At 43.2% G+C, this 25,630-nt stretch overlaps 1 protein-coding gene across 20 annotated transcripts in view; it reads left to right on the top strand.

Annotated features, from left to right (window-relative positions):
* ADGRL3 (adhesion G protein-coupled receptor L3) overlaps nt 1–21,153 on the top strand; it is a 516,853-nt gene extending 495,700 nt beyond the window's left edge. For 6 of the 20 annotated variants that reach the window (XM_062611532.1, XM_062611536.1, XM_062611540.1 and 3 more), the window contains 3 exons: nt 5,470–5,598; nt 9,060–9,077; nt 10,973–17,302. In XM_062611532.1, the coding sequence (XP_062467516.1) occupies nt 5,470–5,598; nt 9,060–9,077; nt 10,973–11,778 (953 nt within the window). In that variant the 3' untranslated portion in view covers nt 11,779–17,302. Of the gene's footprint in view, nt 1–3,520; nt 3,595–5,469; nt 5,599–9,059; nt 9,112–10,972; nt 17,303–19,407 lie in introns of those variants that run through there. The other 14 variants (XM_062611544.1, XM_062611543.1, XM_062611542.1 and 11 more) reach the window with 9 other exon arrangements.
* The last annotated feature ends 4,477 nt before the right edge of the window (nt 21,154–25,630 follow it).

Here is a 25,630-nt window from a genome sequence, read left to right as displayed (position 1 = left end):
TTATTTCTACTCTAGTGAAAAGATGACATCATATGAAAAAGTCAAAGTCAGCTTTCCTACAGATAGTGCCCTTTTGGAACAAAAAGCGAAAACATTTCATTTGGAAAATACTGATTTTTGTATGGACATTTTTAAAGCATTCAGCCGATTCACTAGTCCATTAGTTCACTAATATGTTAGCTGGTTTGGTCCCCTTTCTCAGCAAAACTGTACATCTAGCACATCCGCTGGGAAATAGGGCAAATCTCCTCATCCTCAGTGAGTTTCCACCTTGCTAAAATGCATGTAGCAGGATAGAGCTAATTTTGGCATACAATTGCAAAGACCCAAATTCAAAGAAGAGGATACACGAGGATGTTATTACCTATGTGGACAGATGATGCCAGCTAAAGGAGCACTGCTCAAGCCATTTCAGCCTGGTAGAGCCAGACTAAATGACATCATTTTTCAGAAGGTCTGGAGGAGCAGTTGGATCCATTTCCCACCTTGTTCAGTAGACCATGCAGATGATTCAAGTTAACCTAAATGCCTTTGTGTGGCTTTGTCAGCCAGCTGCCCACAAAAGATTAATTGCATTTTTTTCCTGAATGATGTAGTCCAGGGTCTGGCAACATGTGCTTGTCATCATCATTTTTATCATTTGCTTTCAGTGAGTGGATAAATCACACTTTTGTTTAACAAGGTGCAGTTTTCCCTTACAGTCATAATAGCAAATTCTCCCAAAAATTATTTCTATGTTCAGTGTTGTCCTGCATGAAGGACATCAGTTTCTGTGTTAGAAAGAGAAGAAAAAGGTACCATTTGGTTGCATGCTGTCATTAAAACTATGCCTACTTTCACAGGCACACAAAGCAGCTAACTGTAGTTATCTGAATCTTCTCTGTGTGGTTACAGTAATGGTCAAAATGTGGGATTTTTGTTTTCTTTGCTGTGATTGGTTTCCCTGTCAGATTTTCTCAGTTTGCAAGTCAAAAGTGCAACTCTCTAGATCTTCCCCTGAGATCCTATGCATCCTGAGGATGCACAGGCTGTGCTTCTCGTAGCCTTTCAAACCCAGTAAGAAAGGACAGATCTTTGGTAACTGGATCATGAGGATCCCCTGTGCTGTGAAAGGGACAGGATGATATGCATGTTACCCAGCTAATACTTGCCTTCTGTTAAAGCATCGTTTCTCTCTCCTCATGATCACAATCTGTAAATCCTTCACTTGAGGAAATCCAGCATCAGGAAACCTTGAACTGAGCACTGGCATTGCCAGAAACCTAAATTTGAATGTAATTTTGGGTACCAGAGCTGGCCTGGTAGCTGTGGTTAAATATCAGGGGAAACAAGGGGACTTGAAACTGTAATTATACTGGTGTGCTTGTAGGGAATATTTTTTTATAACTCTGATTTCTTCTCTTAAATGTTTGCTGGTTGTGATGATCTCATCACACAGAAGAAGGAGATGCCCAGGTGAACGTGTGGGTCTGAAGCCTCAATTTTTTTCCAGCTCCAAATTCATGCTCCCACATGTACACAGCACGATAGGGATGTAGAAATGGAGAGCATTTGCTGTCAGGAGGGTATCTTCAACTAGCAGAACCGAAGGTGTTTCAACACAGCCAAATTGAAGGCAGTCATCCTAACTAAAGGAAATAGAGTGGTGGCTGTGTGCTGAGCTCAGATGCTTCAGGAGGTGGAAAAGGAAGGATTTGTGTTGGGAGTGTTATTGCTGAAATATAGGGAATCAAGGATGCCACAGGGTTGTGAGATTTGCTGGGATAAATATGTGTCTCACCACAGATGCTGAGAGCCAAAGATCCAGCCATAAGTGAATAAATAAAAATAAGTGATGAACAACTGCTGCTTGCTGAGGATATCAAGCACATCACCAGCACTGCGCCAGGCAGCTGCCAAGGGTCACATCTTGAGAGTACTCTGCTGGAGAGGAGATTCAGGGTAGTTGATGGGCACCTGCAGTGCTGCTCTTTCTGCTTTTTGGGTCCTCAGATACCTATTTACCCTTGGATTCAGAACTTGAGCATCCAGCCTTTGCTGCACCCCCACATGTGGGACTGCAGGATACACCTCTCTTCTTTCTCATGTGGTATTTTGGGAAAGCATGCTGCTTTGATCCCATGCTTGCTTTACTGGGTTTGTGTTGGCTGTTTATTACCAATGCCATTTCATGCAAAGAGGGTCATAGTCTGGTAGTCTACCTGCTCCTTCTGCTTATGCCTCGTCTGCAGACCTAATCTGCTCATCCTAATAATCCTGTTGGTTGCTATAGCAATGATAAAATGTTATGAAAAAGGCAGAATAATTCTTAAGTGGATGGCTGGTGTTTTTTCTCCCTCCTGGGAAGGAGAAACCCAATAATGGAGATTTGTTTGGTGTGTTACTGTTTTACCTAAAGCTTTAACTGTAGGCTTTTTGGAGCCTGAATGCAGTCCTTCTCTCTCAGCATCCTTTGAGGCTGGGAATGTTGCAGCTCCAAAGCAGTTAGGGAAGAGCAAGGACCCAAATTAATGAAAACAAGGTACATATCCTTTTGGTTTTAAGATGCCAAAAGTAATACTTATTGTGATCTGAAGAGAGTGTGAAGTTTGCCATGGCCACCCCACCATAATGGGAACGTGCTGCAGAGCGCTTAGGGCCCTGTTTGGTTTCTGAAAGTATTGAAAGATATCTGAATATGTTAGCTGTGGGTTTGGTTTGGGTTTGCATCAGGAGAATTACTCAGCACTACCATCAAAAGTGGTATTTTGATAAGTAAATTTAAAAATTTTAACACCCTTAGCAATCCAGAGAGAAGGCAGCAGAAGATGCCATGCTTTTGCTTAGTAGCTGCATATAGGAATGAGTGACTGTTTAGTTCTACCAAGCCTCCTCTTTTACATACCTGAGAGAGCAAAAAATTACTTACTCTGTATTTCCAACTTTTTTTCCAAGTTTATAGTCAGGATCATATATCTGTGAAAAAAAGTTGTCAGAAACAGTTTAGTTTCTAATAGCCAGAAAGAGCCAGCTTTGTGCGAATTTCAAAGCCCATCACCCTGGTGAACATGGGCAAGCAAAGCATTAAGTGCTGACACAGATTGGTCCCTTCTCCTCTCTTGTCTTGCTGTGAAAGCATTTCCTATGTGAAACAGCTCAACCTGCCCAGCTGTGGTAGAATCAGCTTGTTCCTGCCTGCTAGGGATCACTATACAAGATCAGGCCAGGGATATATTGAGTGAGATGCTCTTTCTGACAGTTGCCATTTAAAAATGCCTCAAGCTAAAGCATTCAGGACCATGTGGGCAGGTATATTCTTCTCCATATTAAATCTCAAAGGGACTTAGTTGGAGATTGGGTTAAATCTCAAATGGAAGGATTATATCACTTCTGAATTTATGGCTGACATTAACTCTGGACATTCCTGTTACCTGAATAAAATTGAGTCCCTTTTTGAATCTTTTATAACCTGGCTTGATTAAAACCTATTAGTTAAATTCAAGTTTGCCTAGTTAAGCATTCATATAATGTTTTCTTACAGGAGACAGCTTTGTTTCCTTATTTCCAAACACAGCAGCTCATCTTGCTTTCCATCAGCATAAACAAAAATATCAGGTGAGAGAAAACAAGTCTTTTTTTCCCAGCTGCATGTATTGAGGAGCCTCCCTGGCATGCAGCCCCCATACAGTGCGGCCTTCTATTTTGTCCTGTGCTCAAAAGCCTGATTAAGTGATCCAGTAAGGCCATATGCCTGGGGCTGAGAAAGGCTGGGGGAGGATGAGGGAGAGGCAGGAGAGCAGTTTACCCTCTCCTCTACCTGCACAGACATGGAGAAACACCATCCCAGGAAATAGAACCAGGCCAACATTCAAGCACCACCGGAGGCAGCTCCAGAGGCCTCCATCTAGCCTTAGGTTTGGCCAGATTATTTTGTTTTTTTTTTTTAAATAATTAGTAGGTGTGAGCTTTCAGAGAGCTTGTCACTAAGGGGATTTGTACCATCCAGAGACCCTTGGGGCTTATATATCCTCAGCAACTCCATTCAAGGCAAACAAATGGAGTTTGCCTTGAAAGAAAAATCAGGTAATGAGTTGCAGAGAAGAGATTGTACCCAGACTCCCACATGCCTTGGAAAGACTGAGTGCCATTCCACAGGGCCACCTCTACCCCTAAAAGAGGTAAATAGGGTCTCCAGGCCACAGCCATTGGTGAAGGCATCCCTGCCAGGATTGCTGCATATGGGGACTGGCTTTTTTGGTTGGTTGTTTGGGCTGAGGGTATAAGGCGTTGGTGACAGCCAGGTATCATGAGCCCTCTGACACCCCTGTGCTGACTATCTCTAGTTGCCCTGCCAAAGACTTACTTTCCTGGTGGAAAGTTTTTGTCTTAACAATTTAACACTGGAGGTAAAAGCTATGGGGTGCCCTTAAGTATTGCTGCTCTAGGTCTCTACAAATGATAGTGGGAATGGTCTTGGTGACCATTTTTGGTTCGGTCATCTCTTTGGTTCCCAGAGGGGATTTGGAGCAAAGGCTTAATGGGTCATGTAAAAGGTGGGGAGAAGGCTTTCCTTCATGGGTTGATGCTTGTAAAGGAATCAAGGTATGTCTTGGCAGCCACCTGCCAAGCTGTGATGATCCTGAAAAACACAAGTCCAAAGGCTGCAGCTCCAAGGGATAAACTGAAGCAGGAGGACAACTGCTGGCTGAGTGCTTGGAAATGACAGCAGAGAGGTCGAGGAGTGGGGAAACAGGGTGGTTACAGGGAAATGGAGAGTCTTCAAATGTGTGTGGCTGCTCTTGCTCCTGTTCAAAGTGCCTGATAGAGCGGTGGTACTCTTGCCTTCAAGGATGGATTTGAGTGTTTGTGGATCTGCTTGATGGTGATACCTGAGCAGTAGCTGAAGTGAAACTTGTCTTCTTAAACATGAAAATATGCTACCCTCTGATAAGTGCCAAGAGCCTTCAGAGCGTCTGCATTCTCCATCTTTTCTTTTTAATTCTGCTTTTTGACTGTAGATATGTTGCAAAGGGCCAATATAAGTTATCCTAGCCAATAGTGGGAGTCGAATGTGCTGGTTTCTGTTAGTCATTATTTTTTTTCATTCATCTGGCACTTTGCAGAGAGTTTTTGCCCCCACATTGTGTAGGCTGCTGTCTTACTTTCTTTTTTTGTAGCAAGCATGTGAGCATAGCCTTGCTTACACTCCAAGCAACTGAGGAACCACCATAAATGTAGCTTATCTGCTTTCTAATACATTTTCTTTTGCATTGGTTTGGATTTGTGCATTGTCAGTAACATCTGTTCTGCTTTAGTGGCATACAGTTTTCCAAGTCTAATTAGCTGGCTGCTTGTAATCAGGACTATTTCAACTGTTGTCATTCTGAATGTTCTTTTTCCCTTTTTTTTAATACCACATTTGCCTGATTGACCGTTTTTGTTGTTTTGTTTTGTTTTTTTTTTCTCTTTCTTTCTATTGGGCTGCTCCAGGAGCCATGGCTAATCATCTTATAACCAATGCTCTGCTTCGTCCTCATGGCACTAACAACCCTTATAATACATTGCTCGGGGAAACGGCGGTCTATAACAACCCTTCTGTCAGCATGTACAACGCACAAGGTGTGCTGGAGTTTCTCTCTAATTTTTCTAGTGAGAATTCCATTTTCTGTGGCTTCTTTTGGCCCATTTCTTTCTTTTTTTTCCTTCTTTTTTTTTTTTTTTCCCTCCCCATGCACACACACTGTTGTTTTGTTTTGGTTTTGTTTTTTTTTTTGGAACTGGGCACAAAAAAAGATCCCCTCCCCTTCTTTTCATTTCGATGCATCTTTCCGTATTTTGGAGGCTTTTTTTCCATGAGCAATCAAATTCACTTTGAGAGACCCTCGTCAGTTCTACTCAAAGAATTCATAGTGGTTTTGATTTTGTTTTTTGGGTTTTTTTCCCTCAATCTCCTCTCTTTTGTGTTGTTTTGGTCTTGTGTGTGTATTTTCTTGGATGTATCCATTCCACTCTTTGTTATCAGCACATTTCCCTGTTAAACCATTCATTTCAGAAACAGGAACACCTTTGAAGGTAAGTGAAGCTAAAATGGCCTTTGCCACCAAAGCTACTCTCATTTGAAATGGCATAAAGAAATGTGGTCAGCTGCACACTGGCTTGTACAGGAAAAAAAAAAAAAAGCAAAATAAAGCAAAACTGCCCTTGCTCTCTAAGAAAAATAATAGCTGAAGTGAGAAACATGGGTCACCTCCAAAGAGCAGAGCTTAGTTATTGTAAGAAATGTTTTGCCGTTTGCATTAATACATTTTATATGTGCTACCAGAAAGAAATTTAAAAAAAAAGGAAGAGAGTAGAAGAGACATAGGGAGACTAGAAGCTCTTGCATGTCTTCCTTTCAGCAATGGAAAATAAACAGAGTCAGTTGTAGCTAATGCAGGTTTCTGTTGTAGAAATCAGTCTCTTGTCACCTACATGTTTGTCTCTGCTCAGGCTGTGGGAAGGGACCATGTTTGTAAGCTGATGTCCTAATGCTTCTGTGAAGGAGAGGCAGATGCATTTAAGCAGGACCTGAGGAGGAGCTGGGGAGTGTGGAACACTGCCAGCTCCTGTCTCTTGGTGACTCCATCTTGCTCTGCCACTTCCATGGGATTGCTAAATTTTTTTTTTTGGCTTACTTGCAAGGTGGCTGAATCGTTACAGAGTAACACTGCTTTCAAGCGCAAGTATGTCAGTACTCTGTCAGCTGTCTGCTTCCAGTGAAGGCATCCCTTTCCAGTAAAGGATCTCTAAGGAAGGGAAAATAATGATGGTTACAACGCAAGCAGGAAAACGCCCTTTGTATTTTATGGCAGCATATTGTTTACAGTAGAAATAGATACTGAACTGTATCACCTGGGTTTTTTCATTCAAAGCACAAGGAAAGCACGTGTTTGACCTTTTTACTGTTCATTAATTTCCTAAACTATGGTACCTTGGTGCAATAAATTTGCTTCCAAGAACACTTTTTTAAAAAGGGCTACTGTTAAACACAAAATGCGCTGAATTTTAAGAACTTCAGTGTACTGCAGATGTTGAAATAAGCTGTGATGTTCTGCATAGTTTCTTGCATGATAACATTGAGGTTTGGGGGGCTTTTAAATCAGGTGGCAACAGGTAATGCTGAGTCAGAATTTAGGCTTAAGAGAAGTCCTGATTTTCAGGTCTGGGTGCCTCAACCAAGCCCACGTGATTTGGGTAAAAAATGTGACAAAAATATTTAATGTGCATTTTAATAATCTTGTGTTTTTCTAATTTTTAAGGATAGATTCTGATACAGTTACCTGAGCTAACATTTTATTCCACAACATAGTGTAATTGTTTTGCAAGTGCTATTCAGTGAAACACAGCCAGATGGATAACCAAGAAACCTACCAAGGCTTCATCCTTAGGAGATGAAGAAAGAGTGGGACCAGTACTGATCCCATTGACTGATCCTCTGGAGCTTTTCTATTGACTTCAGAGGGAGCAGAACCCAACCCATTCTTTTTAGGAGGCTGCAAGCTAAATAATTACCACAGAACTGGTATAGCTATTGCTTTGCAAACTAGTTACTGTCCCTGGACAGCTACAAACACTGAACAGAGGAAATCCTGAAGCAGAAATGAAAGTTAGCAAAACCAACTGGGCCCTAATGGCCTCACAGAAGTTCTTTGGGCTTTAAGGATGCTGCATCAGCAGGCATACTAAAGCAATGATAGTTCATTGTAAAAGCAGATGCTGTCACCACCTCTGGGTGTGCCTTGGCTGGGATCAGCATGTGGTGAGGTCATCGCTAGCTAACATCATCCAACTAACTCATTTCCACATCACTAAGGCTATGATTTTTTTTTGTACCTGCATCTACCAGTTCTGGTGATGGCCACTGACAAGACAAGACACTATAAGAAATCTGGGGCCTGATCTGATCCAGCCCTTGCTTTTCTCCCTCCCCAGTTACGTGTTTTAAGATACCTTCTGCTCAAGCTGAAGCTGCCTGTGGAGCCCTAAGAATAAACCTTGGGAACACACAGGGAATCAGACCTTAAAAGGCCAAAGTCCCATTTTCCAGTGGCAAAAGAGATTCTTCGATAGACGCAGAGTGTAGAGGTTGAAGGCAATGTTAGGTGGAGGAGTCTGACACTCTGCAGAACGTGCCAAACACTCACTGCTGTTGGCAACTGATGGATGTCCGCTGGCTCGGTCTCTCAAACACAGGAGTTTCTTGAAATGGCCTAACTGCTTTCATGAGATTTAATTTTAAGAGAGAACGTCAATCCTGTTAGAGGGCTCTGCTTAAACCCCAACGTGCCACAGATCATTGCAAAGTGGGAAGCTAAGAGTTTTCACTGGCTCTTCATCTTCATCCCTGGCTCTTCATGTTTTAACCTTTTCTTCTCAATATCTTCATTTAGCAATGCCATTATTCAAACTACTATTCCTCTTTTTTTTCTGCAAAGTCTATGTAGTTTGCCATGTGTTCAATTAAAAAAAAAAGAGCAGACTTATCAAAGTCTATAAAATGCCAGCAGCCCTCTGATGAGCAAAGTCATACTCTTACAAAGCACTGTTGCGAAGGATGGATGGCAAAACATTTTTAGTAAGGAAAAGGATTTAGTTTTCAAATTCCAAGGGTTATTATAACTAACAGTAAGTAAAGCCATTCATTTTAAGACTTTGGAAGTGATGTTGACAGTGCCTGTCTTTTCAAGCATGACCGTTACCAGCTTTAGACTTTTGTTAAATTTCCAGGCATTATTTCTTGATTTGTGTTGCACAATGAATGTTTTATAATGGCATTGGAAAACGTTTTAAATGTGATTTTTTTTTTAATAAAAATGTAGTCTATTGAATATTGCGCGTAAAATAATTTTCTGTCTAAAATGTCAATATTTTTTACCTGAAATAAACCATGTAACAAATTCGTGTATTCTGGGCAGTGGAAATTATTTCTGTTAACTCTTTTTTCTGCACATCATCAATTTGCTTTTTACTCATGTTTCTCCTACTGTCGCTGTAAGCTTACTTGTTGTTTTTTCTTTCCTTTTCTTCATGCTGTCGTTTAGAGCCCTACAGAGAGACAAGTATGGGAGTAAAGCTAAACATTGCATATCAAATGTAATTTTTTTTAGTTCACTTTTATTGCATCACATATAGATGATGTAGCTAATAAAGGAAATTCATCTCAGTTTTGAAATCAAAAGAATATGAATATACATGTATATATACGTGTATGTGTGTGTATGTATGTGTGTATATATATGTATGCATATACATATATATATGAGATTAGATGATGCTTTCTTTGTTTATTTCTCATTTTTGTGGTATAGTTTACCCAGTGTAGTTTCTCATATAATTTTGTGTATGCTTTTTTTTACACTTCACATTTTTATTTGCAAGGTCATGGCATTTTTATATGGTGTGTTTCATTGCGGACCTCACTCTCTTCTTACTTGTGATGCCTCCATTTTATTTCTCCACCAATCCCCAGATCTATGCATTGGCAGCAGAAGCACAGCACTCAGCACCTCAATGCATATGTCACTCAACATGACCATCAGACAAATGCTATTGTACCCATCACCCATTACCTACAGTTCCCCCCCAGGTGCACACTTTTCATTTTTCTTCAAGCATTGTGACACAGTTGGAGAGTTTCCACCGTGAAAATCAGCAGCTTTGCTCTATGTCTGTGATGGCTAGTTTATTTTTTGGCATAGCTCCCTCATTTGCTGAAAAACTCAAGATATAGCAGCACCCTCTAAGCTTCAGAAACCTAAAAGGTGACAGACACATTCAGGGCATTTCACTCAAAAGCAAGAAGAAAGCCTGCAGCAGTGCCTTCCAGCCCTTGACATGCAGCAACTAATCCATCGCAGATATAGACCGAATCCTGTATTTTCAGAAGGTACACATGCCATGTACCAGCATGGTATGAGCAACTGTTCATCTGAAATTGTCAGCTAATGGCTCCTCTAATCCATCACAGCTTGCTGGAAGTTGTTTGCCATTTTTTGCCAACGACCAAAGCCTTTAGCTGAAAGGTCGATGCATTATTTCATGAATCCCCGCACCTGTACTCCTTCCAAAGAGGCCAATAATCCCAAAAAAGAAAGCATGGTGACTTAACTGCTGGGCCTGATTTTCTTCTCCCTTGTCCACTCATGCTGCATTGCTCTCAGAATGCTTCCCCACCTTGTCCCATAGAGTGCTGGGAAAGAGCCAAGCTACAGCCTTATGTTGACAGTGTTGAGACACCTATGGAGATGCAATAGGCATTTAGTTGGAGGGCACACCAAGACTCTGTTACTCCTTGCAGTTTCCCCCAAGATCGCTGTACTGTGACAGTGATGGTACTTGCTGTACCTTCCACTGCTTTGCAAGTCAAATGAGAGCTATTTCAAACATTTTTTGCAGGACCCCACAGCAGCTGCCTCCAACATAGATTGTATTATAAAATCCCCACCCAGCCAATGTGGAAAAATAATTTTGGCCATGCCCTTGTTACAGGAGAGGTAGGGCGTTTAGCCTTGTTCTAAAAAAGCCTGGGCCGGGAAGCACTTTGTGCCACCACCTTGCTCATCTCTGAATCCCACCATTCAGGCCTTACGCCTTTCCTCTGACAGCCTGCCCAGCAAGGGTGATTTAGACCAGTCCAGAGTCACCTATTCCTCAGCTCCCTCAGGGATGCACAGAGCAAAGCGCAAGAGCCACAGGAGGTACTGGCCAGGATAGGCGATTCCTTCCTGCTGGCTGTTGCTACACCAAGTCACACACTTGACAGCTCTTTCCATTTTTTCGGTGGGAAGACCTTAAGCTGGTTAGCTGGAGCTGTGCCCTACTATTTTGGCTGCAACACTCTTCTTGCTGCCGAGCCCCTGCAGCCATGGCAGCCTAGGAAGGGGGTTTGAGTGTGCACATCCCACGTGAGTGTCCTGTTTGTACAAGTCACCCTCTCTTGTGTAATGTTTTTCAGAGGGGCTTCTGAACAATGCCAGGGATACAAGTGTCACGGATACTCTACCACTGAATGGTAATCACAGCAACAGCTACAGCATCGCCAGCGGCGAGTACCTCAGCAACTGCGTGCAAATCCTTGATCGTGGGTACAACCACACCGAGAACGCCCTCGAGAAAAAGATTCTGAAGGAACTCACCTCCAACTACATCCCTTCCTACCTGAACAACCATGAGCGCTCCAGCGAGCAGAGCCGCAACCTGATGAACAAACTTGTCAACAGCGTGGGCGGCGGGAGTGAGGATGACGCCATTGTGCTGGACGACGCCACCTCCTTCACCCACGAGGAGAGCCTGGGCCTGGAGCTCATCCATGAGGAGTCGGATGCCCCGCTGCTGCCCCCCCGGGTATACTCTGCGGACAACCACCAGCCCCACCTCTACAGCCGGCGGTGCATCCCGCAAGACAACAGTGAGAGTTTTTTCCCCTTGCTGACCAACGAGCACACGGACGACCTCCAGTCACCCAACAGGGATTCTCTCTATACCAGTATGCCCGCGCTGGCCGGCATGCCCATGACGGAAAGTGTCACAGCCAGCACCCAGACCGATCCCCCACCAGCCAAAAGCAATGGTGGCGACGCTGATGATGTTTACTACAAAAGTATGCCCAACCTTGGCTCCAGGAACCACGTCCATCAGCTACACACTTACTACCAGCTAGGTCGAGGCAGCAGCGACGGTTTTATAGTCCCACCAAACAAAGAGGGAACCCCCCCGGACGGCAATGCAAAAGGACCTGCTCACTTGGTCACTAGTCTATAGAAGATTCAGCAAAAATTAAGCAAAGAGACAACAAAAAGCCCCTCCGTAACGCTCGGTTTACTGTTCTGAGTTAATCCAAACAGTGGTAATATTGTGTGTACTCCTAAATCTTCATGCTGTTCGAAAGGAAACTCTTGGACTTTTTTTACTGGAATTTTTAGGCCGGCCCGGAGAGGACAGTAACTGCTGCCCCCCCCCCCCCCTTCTCCCCCCATCCTCCTTCCCTCCAGATAGACTTCATTATGTTAATGAAAGAGATAGATAACGGCACGCTTTGTGGCCTTCTCAAGTTATGCCGTGTTTGTTTAAACAATCCTTGATGCTGTGTTGCTCTTAATACCAAGGACCTGATTTAAGAGGAAAAAAATTAAAAAAAGGCAAAAACAAACAAACAAAAGTAAAGAAAAAATAAAAGGCCAAAAATGTGCATTTAAAACTAGTAGCGATGACTCATCTAGGTGGGAGCGCTGCACAAAAACAAGCTAGCAAAACTCTTTCTTACCAATCCAGATCACCTCATGGGTTTTGGTCACTCACAACTTGGTTTCACTGCAGCGCCCTTTGCTGTGGGAGCAAACAAAACAAAAATTTAATGAGATGGAAGGGAATCCTAGAATTCTGTGCTAAAGGCATATTTTATGTTTTGCTGTATTAACGGATGATAAAAACTAATGGCAGATAAAGAGAAGAGAACAATTTCTATGTAATGTACAGATACTAGCATTGCACATATAGTCTGCTTTCTGTTCCTCCAGAACTTGCGTCCCTGTTAATGTAGTGGAAAAAAAAACAAAAAACTTTTTTCTGTTGTGCTGGTCTTGTAAGTTTGTCTACCAGTAGGAGCAAGGTTTTTCATAACTCCTCCTTTTTTTTTCGGTTTTGTTTTGCCTCTTCCACTGTTCCTCACCTTCATCCTGTCCCCATCCCAGTAAAAAAAAAAAAATCTCTGGGGAAAAAAAAAAACAAACATCACTTTATAAGGACTATTTTTAGTAACACCATCACCATTTCTTTTCAGCCAAGGCAGTCTTTTTATTTCCTCGCTGTACAACTTTCTACAGCCAGTGTATTGCTGGCAGACCTCTTGGCAGACTAGACCAGGGCAAACTTCCCCATTGACAGTGCACAACCGATCGTGACAATAATCCTGTGAAGCGTCTTTGGCAAGCAGCCCCTCAGCCAGGCCGTAGGGTTGCATCCAGGAGCTGAGAGGTTCATTTTATTGTCATAGCAGGGCTTCCACAGGAGATGGCCATTTTCCTGGAGGAGCAAAGAGCCTTCACGGCTCAATCTGGTCCCCGGTTTAGGCACTTGTACTGCAGTGGTTAAGAAAACTGATTGATGTGTAGTGAGCTAAAAAGTACTTTGCAGTGATTAAAAAAAAAGGTCTTCTGTTCATTATTTTTCCTAACAGGAAATTTATTTATTTGACAGGATTTTTAATTAACATAGGCTTTCTGGAGGTAAATTAGCAGCACGGAGTATGAATAATTATTTTTTTTCTTTTTTTATTTTTTATTTTTTTTTAATTTATGATCCATTTTGTACGGTCTCAACAGTTGAATGACCTCATTACTAATATTTGTTGTAAAAGTGAAGCTTGTTTGCCAACCAATAAACAACTGATCACGATTTAGAAGATACTGTATGTATGTACTGTACAATTAATCTCTCCTTTTTTGTTGTTGTTGTTGTTCATCTCTCCATTACTGTCTTCAGTACAAGTCTCCACTCCTTTATGGCATGGGTGAGCAATGCCAAAGAAAGGAGGCCTAAGCTGAGCAATTTAAGCACAAAGGTTACACAGCTGCGGCTGACTAGAAATATCAGGCTAACAGTACTTGTTTAGGGGTAAGAACAACACTGATCGATACTTGTTGCAGGTGATTCTAGGTCTGTTTTGTGCCTACTGTATAAACTAGCCAACGACACGCGGATTATTTGAGTATAGTATTTCATGTGTCGTACCTTTTAATCATTGTAATGTTTTAATTTTTTTTTTTTTTTAAGTTTGTTTTTTCTGAGATTAAAAAACTGCTGGTAGCATGTCAAAGAGTAAAACAAGTCCCCGTTAGGCCTCCTCAGTCATTGTTTGCTGTCTCTTTATTTTCTTGCTCCGAGCATATGCAAAGCACCATCATTGTCCTAGGCTACATAACCCTTCCCAATCCCATGACTGCCGATTGCCCGCTGGCACTTTGCCACTCTCATTTAGCTTCCCCTTTCAAATCCCTTGGGAGCAATTAGGATTCATCGTCAGGATATAGAAGGCCACACAATAGACTAGAAAGATTGACAGTGAAAATAATCACCTCCGGACACGCTTTTTCCTGATTTTTCAGTCTGTGATTTTTCACAAAACCCTCCCGTGACTTGGCCTTTGGCATCTGGTGCTGCCTCTGTCCAAACTGCCTCTATCTGACTCCCATCAAGCTGGGTAAAAGCCAGAACATTTGGAAGAGGCAGGTGATGCCTGTGTTAGACAATATATTCCCAGTACTGAGAATAAATGTAGCAGCAGAGCACCTCTGTCCCAGGGTTGTCCTCACACGGAGCGATGCTGCTCAGTTCTGCTCAGCAGGGACTTGGTGCGGGTGAAACCCAGGGGTTGGTGGTATTTGGTGGTATTCGTGGCCTACAGAAGAGTCTGGTTGAGTCACTTGAGTCCTTCCTGCAGACAGGCAGTCAGACCAAAACATCTTGGGAAGAAAACTTCATTTCTGACCAAGCACTGATTACAGCTTGGTCAGAAATCCTACAGTTGTGCCTCTTCCCAGGTCTAGGTTTTGTGAAAGGAGTATTTCCCATCAGGAGACTGGGAATCACATAGCTTCATAGCAAAACATCCACTGGCCAGCCAGGTCGTGTTCTTGCTCTTGATACTGTCTCATAATTTCATTTTATTTTCCATGCCAGCAGGGATGGAGCTGGGTAGTGCATGGTAGACTTATGCATGCAGGCAAAGCATGATTCAGTCCCATGTGGCCATACCAGTCTATGTAGCCGCCCAAAGGAGGCTCTTAAGACTTGACATATGAAGTACCTCTTATTGTGGAGAAAGTAAAAACTCTTCTACTGTATTAGACCCCAAAAAAATGTTTTCCAGGGATATGGCAGGATTGAATTCATGCAGAGGGTGAGAGACACCATATCAAACATTGCTGTGATAAAATGGGAGGCAGGTGATCAACATGGCATTTACCAGAGTGCCCGAAACTATGCAAGAATAAACTAGTGGTGGGTTTGCTGGGATGATTTGAGATGATTGCGTCCTATTGAAAAATCTTTGACTTTTTTTACTCTGGTCGTTCTTCCCCAGCATTTCTATGTATTTCAGATTTATCAGTGAACAGGATATTTTTCTGCTCTTCTCCATCCCTTTTTGCTCGAGCTTGTCTCTGCCAGCCTAACATGCCTATTAGTGCTTTGATTGCAAAAAAAAAACCTGTTTATTTTCAAGCTGATTATTTCTGTCCCCAAGCTGTTCTGGCGCCGCAGGATTCACTGTTGGTGCTTCTTACAGTTTTGGAAACAGTGGAATCACAAAATAGAAGGAAAATATATATTATTAATTATATTAAGCCAAAAATGGTTTAAGACTGTAATTTAGTTGGGGAGGAAGGCAGGAAGCAAGATCAAGATTATTTTAGTCACTTTTTTTCCCCTTGAAAACAGGCTTTTGTTGTGTCAGAGAGTTAATTATGGGCATGGTGAAGGTTTCTGTTTGTTGATAAGTAGCTCTATAGATAAAATTCTTAAGTAACTGGCAATATAGTGGTGTCTTCTGTGCTTGCCCATTTTGTATAAGAACCATAGAATCATAGGGACACCTTCCACTAGATCAGGTTGCTCAAAGCCTCATCCAATCTGGCCTTGAACACTTCCAGAGACAGTGCATTCAAAACTTCTCTGGGCAACCTGTTCCAGTGCCTCACCACCCTCACAGTAAAGAATTTCTTCCTAATGTCTCAATATAAATCTGTCCTCTTTCAGTGTCAAGCCATTATCCCTATCCTGTCACTACATGCCCTCTCCAGGTTTCTTGTAGACCCCTTTTAGGTTTTGGAAGGCTGCTATAAGGTCTTCCTGGAGCCTTCTCTTCTCCAAACTGAACAAACCCAACTCTCAGCCTGTCTTCATAGGAGAACTGCTCCAGCCCTCTGATCATCTTCATGGCTCTTCTTTGGACTCCCTCCAGCCAGTCCATGCCATTCATATGTTGGAGACTCCAGACCTGAATGCAGTAATGGCCATAAGAGACTGTAAAATTTTTCCCAAAACATGTGAAGGAGAACTGCAGGGGAAAAGACATGCAAAGGAAGACTATGTAGGCTGGACGGTAGCTGGGGATGGGGGTATTCGTCACAGCTTTAGAGGCACTGTGTAGCAATATTACTTATCATGGTGCTGCTCCTTTCTGACTATTAATTACGTTTACTTCCATGAAATCTGTGGTTGTTAACCAATCTTTTTACTTCCTCCCTGCCACCAGGTAATGAGCAATGAGATGCTTCAGAGGGCTGGGGGAAAGATTGGTGGCGGTAGGAGGCACTGATCTCTGGGGAGTTCTTGTGTATCTCTGTGTGTGTCCTTATTGCTTGTATCCCCCTTCCTTCTTCTGTAGCCACCTTGCCTCTCTCACACATACCCTTATGCTCTTGATCTCACTAGTTTATAAAGAATGTAATGCCCCATAGACTTGGCTAGACGACGGGGATAAAAATATAGCTCATCTTATTAGAAAGCTATCTCAGGAAAGTCTAAGAGCACTGGCTTGGTCATCTGTCGCACCCTGATTCCCTTCATATGTTTAGAAGTACTTTATTTTTAGCTACCTGCTGCATTCAGCTAGACTCTATGCAAATTTTATTTAATGAATATTTTAGGGTTTAAATAGTCTGTGCTCATTAACATTATATAAATGTCATGTTGTTTCTGGCTCTCCAGTAAAGGCATGGAGAACATCCTGCAGCATAAAGCTGAAACCAGATGAAATTGGTGGTTAATACTCCCAGGGAAGGCAGCATAGCTGTCCTCAGCAGGGACATTAGCAGTGTGGTCAGGGGAGAGTACCTGAAGGAGCACCCATGGGAGAGCGGCAGCATCTCCTGCTCTGCACCAAGAGTCATACTGCTGGGTGCAGGCAGCTGGTTTAGGGTCAGTTTTTCCCTTCCAGAGGCTTTGGGAAGTCCTAGGTATGCATGGATCATATACCAGATCATATGTCATCCCAGATCAGTTGGGATGGTCTGTCTGATGCTGAGACTAGCCAGGATAGCTCGGAAATCTACCTTTTTCGCATTGGATTAGCTTTTTACAGGTGCTTACTGTTGATTGCATTTGGTGCACCAGACAGATGATGATAGCCTTCTCCAGCAAAATGCCAACAAAAACAATCAACCTATTTGCTGGGGTTTTTTTTATTTCTTCACCTTCCACATATTTTCTTATCTTTCTACTCCTTAAATACACTGTACACATGTAAAAAACCAAGCTAAAACCTCAATAAATAAAACCAAAAATACTAGTATGCAGAGCGGTTATTGCGTGCTGGAAGCAAATGCTTGATATTTTGACAGTGTTGCTTAAAACCCCAAACTACAACTTAAAAGACAAAAACACAGTTGCTCACAACCTTCTCAGCTAGTGTGCATGGGAGTACTTGTACAGATGACCCAGTATCTCCAACTGCCGCTTGTAATCAACTGCATCTTATGTTACAACTTTGGAAAGGTTTTTTCCAGCAGCACTATGCTCGATGGGTAAATTACATCCGTAATAAAAACGTTTTCAGCGTGTCTTCTCCCACTTCTCTCTGAGGCATCTCAGGCAGTTTAATTCAAGTCCTCATGGCAAGACGGCTCAGTACAGGCATAAGCCCTGCAGTCTTTGTGTCCCATGGACAGTAAAGGCTTCACCTTGCAGCATGCACAAGCCTGCAGTAACATCCACTGATATATGTTTTTGAGAGATGAATGTTAATAAGCAAGCTCTCAACAAACTGGGTGGAGGATTCCTGCGTACGCCACTCGGGAAGCAGCAGCACCTCACCCCAGGCATCTCTTAGCACTTAGTTGCACAAATGCAAGAAAGGGGTGGGAAAACGGACGTTGGGCAGGGGGAAGTTAAAAGGAAAAAGCCCCTAATTTCTGGCAAGGCTTCATCCTTTGGCTGAAATGTGCCAAAAGCAATTTCTCAGGTGTTTTCCATAGGCAGCCAGAGAAAAGCATGAGGTTGTACTGGATTAGCCTGTAATGGGAGGCCAATTTGAGGCAGGCTAAAGCCTTGCTGCAGCTGTCAGATGCCTGCTGTGGCCAGCTCCTAGTTTCCTCACCTTAAAAAAACAGGAAAGATGATTTTATGGTTTGCCACCGAGGACTTCAGCAGCCCTTTTTTTGAGAAGCTCCCTCCCTGCTAAATAGATAAGCTGCTTTTGGTGCAAGTGCCTCAGCTCTGCCCTTTGGTCACTTTCACCTCACTCTCCTTGCTTGCGTTGCAACCATTCATACATAAAGACGAAAGGCCTCATTGCTCAAGCTGCTGTTCCTATCAGCCAGAAAGAGTGCTTCATGTTAAATAGGTGGGATTTTTGAGTATTTTTCCCCAAGACACGCTGTGTACCCAGGCATTTTTATCTGCTAGCAGTTTGTGCTGCAATGCAAAGCAGCCCGCCAAGCTACCAGCAGCGGAAATGAAAGGAGAAAATGCATCCCACTGCTTGGGGAAAAAAAAAAAAAGGAGAGATGAGCAGCAAGGATGAAAGTCCCTCTTTTTCAGGAAAAAAAAAAAGAAAAGCCAAAATAGCCAAGCTGGAAGGTGCTCTTTCTATGCTGATGTGCAGAGCAACACAGATTTGCTTGCCTTTGGGTGGGTAGGAGATGGGGTGAAATTATTATGCTTAGAAAATGGCACCAGGACAGCTCTTAATTCTTTTTGAATGTGTCCAGCTTATCTTAACCTCTCCCTCAAATACTATTTATAAAAAAGCCTGCATGTGTTCACCCCAGATTGCACATGGCTGCCTCTTCCCGACCTGCGCGTGTAAAAGGAGGTGTTTTCCTCCCCAGGGCTACAGTGATTATAGAGGCAGCTGTAAAGCAGAGCACTCAGGATGTGAAGTGCCCTTCAGATAATGTGTGATAGCAAAACAAATCTGTTTACTCTGCATTTATACTAACTATTTATTATAAAGGGGTGGGGGGATCACAAAGAATGCAGTTGCTCAAATAAGCTGGTACAAGCTGGTGGTTGCAGCTTGACTCTGACATGTCCTTGCTTGAGCTGGGTCAAACCCAGAGAAGCAGAGTCGCCTCGGCATTGCCCTTCGTCTGGAGAGCAGTGGGCACCAGTGGCCAATACTGCTATCCTCACACCATTTAATAAATAACTGGCTGATGTGGGGCCGCAGCCAGGCAAATCTGTACCACTGGCTTCAGCAAAAAGGGTGGGAGGAGGTTCCTGATGAGATGTTGGCCCATAAATGCATTCTCCTGCTCTGTACAAGCCTTCCTTCTCAAGGCAAGAGCAGGCTTCCTATGCTTTGAGGGTGGAAATGATCTTAAAAATAGCTGGTGGCTGCTGCAGGGTCCTGCTTTGGGGCTTTACTTGCTCTCCCCTTGTTTTTCACAGAAAGCGGAAGGACGCCCAAGCAGGAACCAGTCTTCAGGCGAGTGACCATGGAAGACAGTGTCATCTAGGGATGACACCCAACGAGCCTGCCTCAGCAAGCCCATGACAGTGCACCTCCTCAGCTCCTCTGTGCCTCAGTTTACCCCTCCCTTATTGGGATCATGTAATGAGAGAGACCGGAGAAACTAGCCTCAACCAAAACCTTCAGCAAACCCTTACATCCCCGAGGAGAAGACAGTCCATCTGGGATTCCCAATGCCTCATGCATGGCAGCACCTTGGGAAGTGCCCTCACTGCTTGGTCACTCGCTTTTTTGTTAAGATGAGCAGAACAGGCGAAAAATGTCTTTTGTAATAAGAAATTGGTTTCATCTACTCCAAACGTTGGCTTTGCAACTTGAAAACTTTTAAATATGGCTGAGCATGCACAAACCCCCCATCCTGAGCCCCTCTCCATGTTCACAACCTGGGCTGTATAAAGGCAACCCTGACGGACCCAGGTCCCTGTTGTAAATACAAACCTGTCTGTGTGGAGAGGTAATGAGGGAAGGAAAACAGGGACAAAGAAATAGTCCTTATACCAGAAGAAGCTGAACTTGTCAGCAGAGTACTGTTGAGTGGAGCTGTCACTTTTAAGTGGGGACCGGCACACATGTCCAGCAGTGGCTCCTCATTGCAAAACTTCTTTGTGGGGGAAGCTGTTCAGATTTTATTGTCTTGTGTAAATAGAGATATTTTTTTGAAAAAATGAGCCTTAGTATATTGAAGATAGCGTTTCTCAATCAGCTCAGCTGGGATGGATATATGGGAAACCATGGCATTTGCATAGTGAAGGCTGTCATGGCGTTTTGGAGCTAAGCTGTGCCGCCGTGGCTGGCGCAGGAGGCACCTGAAAGACGACAGACACATCCAGGAGAGGACTCAGCAGATGTTTCTCCTTTGTTCCTGTAAACAGGGTAGACTCGCTGCACCCATGATCTCCACTGGTGTAAATACTCAGCTACAGCCCACAGTGGTCATGGGCCACTTGATGCAGGGGTGGGGGAAGTGGGATGGGCAGAAATCACCAGAGGGATGCAAACCCCATCGGTGTGGGTCCCCTCAGGGTTTTAGCATTAATTTAAAAAAAAAAGAAAGAAAAAGAGAAAGAAACCCTGAAGACTTGTTAATGGTGTTGGGCCAGCTATTGGGCAGGATAAATGGAAGACATCTGTCATGTCAGCCTCTATATGCAGTTCTCCTTGGCATATGTGCAAATGAGTGTGCAAGATCATGCCCTGCTTGGGTGGCTGCCAGCCAGCACAGGTCCCTGTGTCTGTGTACCTGTGTCCATGAGAGAAGAAGAGATGGTATGGATGTGTATGTCTTATATGCCTAGACACATTTCAGAAGTCACAAGTAACACTGCCAGGTCCAGCTTTATTAGCATGAGTGCAGAGTAGTGTTTGCATCAATCTGGGGAGCAAGGCAGGCTAGGCTGGGAAGGCAGTGTTAGATGAGCAAAAGCTGATAAATCTCTGCTTCACACTGATTCATCATCCGCTGTCCCACCATGACATGACAGTGGGCATCTGCAAATGCTCCTGACAGAGCAGGGCTATGTTGGATGCTGGTAGCCGCAGCCTGGTACCTGGTGGAAGCAGGAAAAGAACTTTGGGGTTTCCCCTTTATCCTTCTCAGTTCAAAGCTTACTTATGCTTTATTTACTCTGAGTCTGACCCTGTGGATTCATGCAGCAGAGGGAAATTTGGGGGGTGGGGGAATTAAGAAAGAAAAGGGTATTTTTGAAAACAACACATAATAATTTTCTCTAGACATAAAAGCCTCTCTTTGGCCTGGCGTTTTGCAAGAAAGAAGGGCCAAGGTGGAAGTGACCCCTCCCTATCAAAAAGTCAGATAGCATAAACCAGCTGTTGCACATATTTAACATAATACTGTGCCCTATACCTTTGCAAAGAAATGGGCGATAAACAGAAATTGAAAGCTGCCCCAGAGACGTTTGGGCATCCAGAGTGCTAATTCACTTGCAGTGAGTGGTTCAAGGTGAGGTGCAGGGATAGTCTTTTCCTCTTGTGTACTTGAATGCCTCCTCTGTCATCTGGCTTTGTGGGGCTGCTGCTACCATTAACACCTAGCAATTGCCACTGCCAAGTGATTTATTTATTTAGCAAACCATTTATTTATTTATTTATCAAATTGGTGCTCAGGAGACACAGTGCTTTCGTCTGCCACAGGTGGACACCTCTTTCTTTGCCCACTTCTTCAGGCTTGTATGGTGTCCCCAGACAAAGTGGCCATCATGCTGGGGAGATTCAGGTTTCTGCCCACTACAGTCTGTCATCCTTTTTTAACAGGGAGAAAAATAATGAAAAATATGAACAACCCTCCCCATCTTTGTGCCAGAAATGTTCTGAAAATCAGGCAGTATATTAAGCAAAATAAATACCTCCAAAAAAGTCTGAAAGCTCACGATCTTTTAAAGTCTCAAGGGAACCATCCTTACAGTTTCTAGAGCCCCAAAGAGCAGTGCGGAGTCCTGAGCCCGAGGATGCCTGACCCTGGGGAGGTCTGGGGAGCTGCAGGGGATTAAAAGGGGGGCTGCAATTGCAGGAAAGCAGAAATTCCCTGTTTTTTCACTAGGTCGCAGAAAAGCAGAAATCCCCTGGGTTTTGTTTGTTTTTCATTAGAGGGTCACTACTAGTTTCTCTCTCCGGACAATCCCATCATTCCGCACCTTAAACCCTCACCGTTATGACTAGAAGAGTTATTCTTGGAGGCATTTATGACAATCTTCAATGTCTCTCTCTCTCCCCATTGCCAGAGAGGCTGACACCCAGTAACTAATGGTGATGGCTGCAAAGATGAGACAGGCTGACCCCAAGTCCTAATAAAAATGATGAATCTTGTCCACTGCCTCAGTATCGATGGTGCACAGGTTACATGCAGAAGTGTGCCAGTAAAGAGGGGGAGGGAGATAGTCACAGAAGAGCAGGTCTGGCAGGTGCCAGGTTACAAAACCCACCCAGTTGCTGTGTTCCCCATCTGTTCCCAGGTTTAATCCAGCCCCAAATCAATAGTGATTGACGTTTCACCTGCTTTCCGTATCTTAACTGGACTTCCTTACTCCTCAGGCATGGAACAAATCTTAATACAATGTAATTACTGTACTCCTGGTGATGAACCCGTATGAAAAGCTATCACGGAGAGCATTAATAAAATGTACATTATGAAAAAGAAATCAGCATTGTCTGAAATTAATAACGCATCAGATTTTTCTCATCCATGTCTCCTCATTACATGCCTGCCCTTGAGTTTTCTATTAAAATGACTTATCCAAACTACTCCTATAGCTGTGTTCAGTATGAAGTTGTGTGCTGTAGATTTGCATCCCAGTCAGATGTACCGCATAAGACTTATTAATCTGTTACGTCTTTCAGGCATTGATTTTAGTGGCATTTATATAACACTGGTATAACTAAAATGAACTGATTGATTCATGCGTATGGATTAGTTTGCCTAAGACTTTGAGCCTAGGTATCTTTATCATGCACTGTAATGCCAGAATTCATCACTGTATTATTTACAAGAGACTGAACTGGCTGCATCTCAATAACTGAAGAGATCTTCACTGGTTTATTTATGTATAAATGTTTACTTAATCAGCCACCAATTTTGTTTAGCAGAATTTGTTAGCAAACGGAAATTGTAAACGATAACGTGGTTTCTATTTTAAAATTTATAGGCTGTCATCTATAGCAAAATCCAAGATTTCCAAAGTGTCTTTGTCTACTGGCAATCAACAAGCTCTCTTGTATATGCTTTCTGGTAATTGCAATTAGCTCCTTCAATATTTACTATAAAAAAATAATATAACCCAAATACAGGAGATCTGGGTGGTAGTGTGTCAAAGTCAACACAAATATCCTAACATATAGAGACGTTGTTGCAAGTTGAACAAAGCAACAAGAAGCCACCACCCAGCACAAGAGCAGGAGCACCATGGTTTATGATGTGGCAGGTGTCATCACCTTCCGTCTGTGGGTCTGCGCTGGATCGAGGGGCAGGAGCACTCCATCGGCCAATGCCTAGGGACCAAGTGATGCCAATCTGCAAGGCCTGGCGCATGGATATGCCAGTATGGGGAGTTCTGCTTCCTTCCTTTATGAGGAAATCCCAATTCCAGGTAAAATAAGTGAAGCTGTAACTTGGTTGCTTGGCCCTTACATCCTGCAATAGATTGAGGAAAACCTGCTCAAAGGTGCAAGGGAAGCACTGTTCACCATGCATTGCAGCTGGAAAAATAGCCGGGCTACGATGTGGATTTAAGGGAATAACAGTCCAGTGAGGCCTAATCCCAGGTTCCCAATTTAAGGTTGCTTTGGACCATGCTGCTTCTCCTGGAGACCAGGGAATAGGTAGACTAAAAAGATTAATTAAATGAAAGAGGAGACTTTCCTGTTAGGAGCCATTTAGAAATATTTTTAGTGCAGAGGCACATAAGAAGTGACATGTTGAAGGCACATAAAATAATAAGTAGTGTCCAGAGAAGATGAGTTGAGTGCTGCACTTCACCACAGATAATACTGCAGGTGGTGTTATGAGGTGAAATGAAGAGGTGAAGTCTTAAATGTAGTTAAAGGCAATGCCTCATTACCCAGCAAAGGATTAACCCACGGACTCTGATGCAATACACCAGTAAGATGATGTACAACAAACCTCAGTAAAATATTATACCATTTTAACAACAACAAAAAAGCCTTATACCTACAGGCTCTTGTTACAGGGTCAAAAATAATTGCTGGCTCGCTGAGGAACCAAAGAAACATCCCTGTTGAGTCTTCAGCCATACTTATATTTCATGTCATTGTGATTTTTTTAAACTTTTTTTTTTTTCTTTTAGGTAAAATATTGCGTTAGTGTTAGGTATGAGCAGGAAATCACTTACCAGCTGGCAGTGCTAAAGGGGAGTAAAACTTGCATGTCAGCACCCTGGGCTATAGCTTCAAGGATGGGAGCTCACAAGAGGTGGGTACTGGGGGTTGCATGTGCCTCACAACCACTGAACCCATCGCTCTAGAGGTGTTACGAGTTCACACACAGCACATGGGTAACGTTGCTGATGCTATCTCTGTGGCCAGTGCATGGCTTGTAAGAGCAAACCCCTCTTCTCTCCCATGAGCAAACCAAGAAGGGCTACCACCATTCTGCCTTGAATCCATCTTGTGCTCCAGCTGGTTAATATTTAAAGCCAAGCACATCCCCCATAATGCAAATTCACATTCAAAGTAAAGAGATTTATGGGTTGTTTTGTTATTTGTTTGGGTTTTTCAACATGAAACTTCTTAGGTAGGGGCATGAGATCAAATGATGCTGTCTTGGTCAGTGATGTGGAAATGTGATGAGTGCAGCTGAGCCTCAGCAACCTCATTTCACCTAGGACTAGCACTCATCCTTTCTTGGGGCACAGAACTACATCACTAGTCACTTTTGTTGAACAGCCTGTGATTGTGATCTAATGTGAAGGGCCCTAAACTGGGTTTTGTGGGTTTGGTTTTGTTTTTTTTGTACACAGTTACTCAAAACAAATCAAAAGCATCAGTACAAACTGAAAAGTTAGGGATGCTTTATGAGCTATTTATATAAGCAGAAGCTCATATATGCACTGATTTTGCAGCTTTCAGGCTTGAAGACAGATGTTAAAACCCACCATCCTCAAGTATGCTGTGTACTGATTCTGACCTGAGGCAGTGGTGATGCATCAAACCACAGCCCTGGAGCTGAGAGGCTTTACCTTCTTTGAGAAAGGCTATAGCTGTTGGGTTAGACATGCATTTGGGATGCTCACAACTAGGCTCACACTGTTTCTTCTCTTCCAGCTTCTGTCTATTGACTGTGACTTCCACAATCTGCAGTTCATTAATCATTTAGGGCAATTAGGAGGTGCAGCTGACAGGGGCTAAAAAAAAAAAAAACAACAAAATAAGAGCGTAAGTGTGCTGTGTGAAGGTTAGGGGTTGCTTTCATGAGCTCTGTGCCCACCTGGATGTTAACTGTAGTCCCTAACTGAAGGAGTAACAGCAACATGTCTGGGTGTTATGAGGTGGTAGATGCCCCTTAGTAGGCTGAGAGGATGCTAGAATAGTTTCCTCTATGCGGACCAAAGCAATAGATTGCATAGATTGCAGCAAATTTATGACTCCTGGCTGAACTAGAGACTAACCTTT

The sequence above is a fragment of the Pezoporus occidentalis genome, unplaced genomic scaffold (assembly GCF_034315485.1).
Source record: "Pezoporus occidentalis ecotype Australia unplaced genomic scaffold, CSIRO_AGI_Poc_V1 ctg154, whole genome shotgun sequence".
Lineage (NCBI taxonomy): Eukaryota > Metazoa > Chordata > Aves > Psittaciformes > Psittacidae > Pezoporus > Pezoporus occidentalis.
Note: the sequence above shows the minus strand (reverse complement) of the source record. Positions and strands in the feature narration are given on the sequence as shown.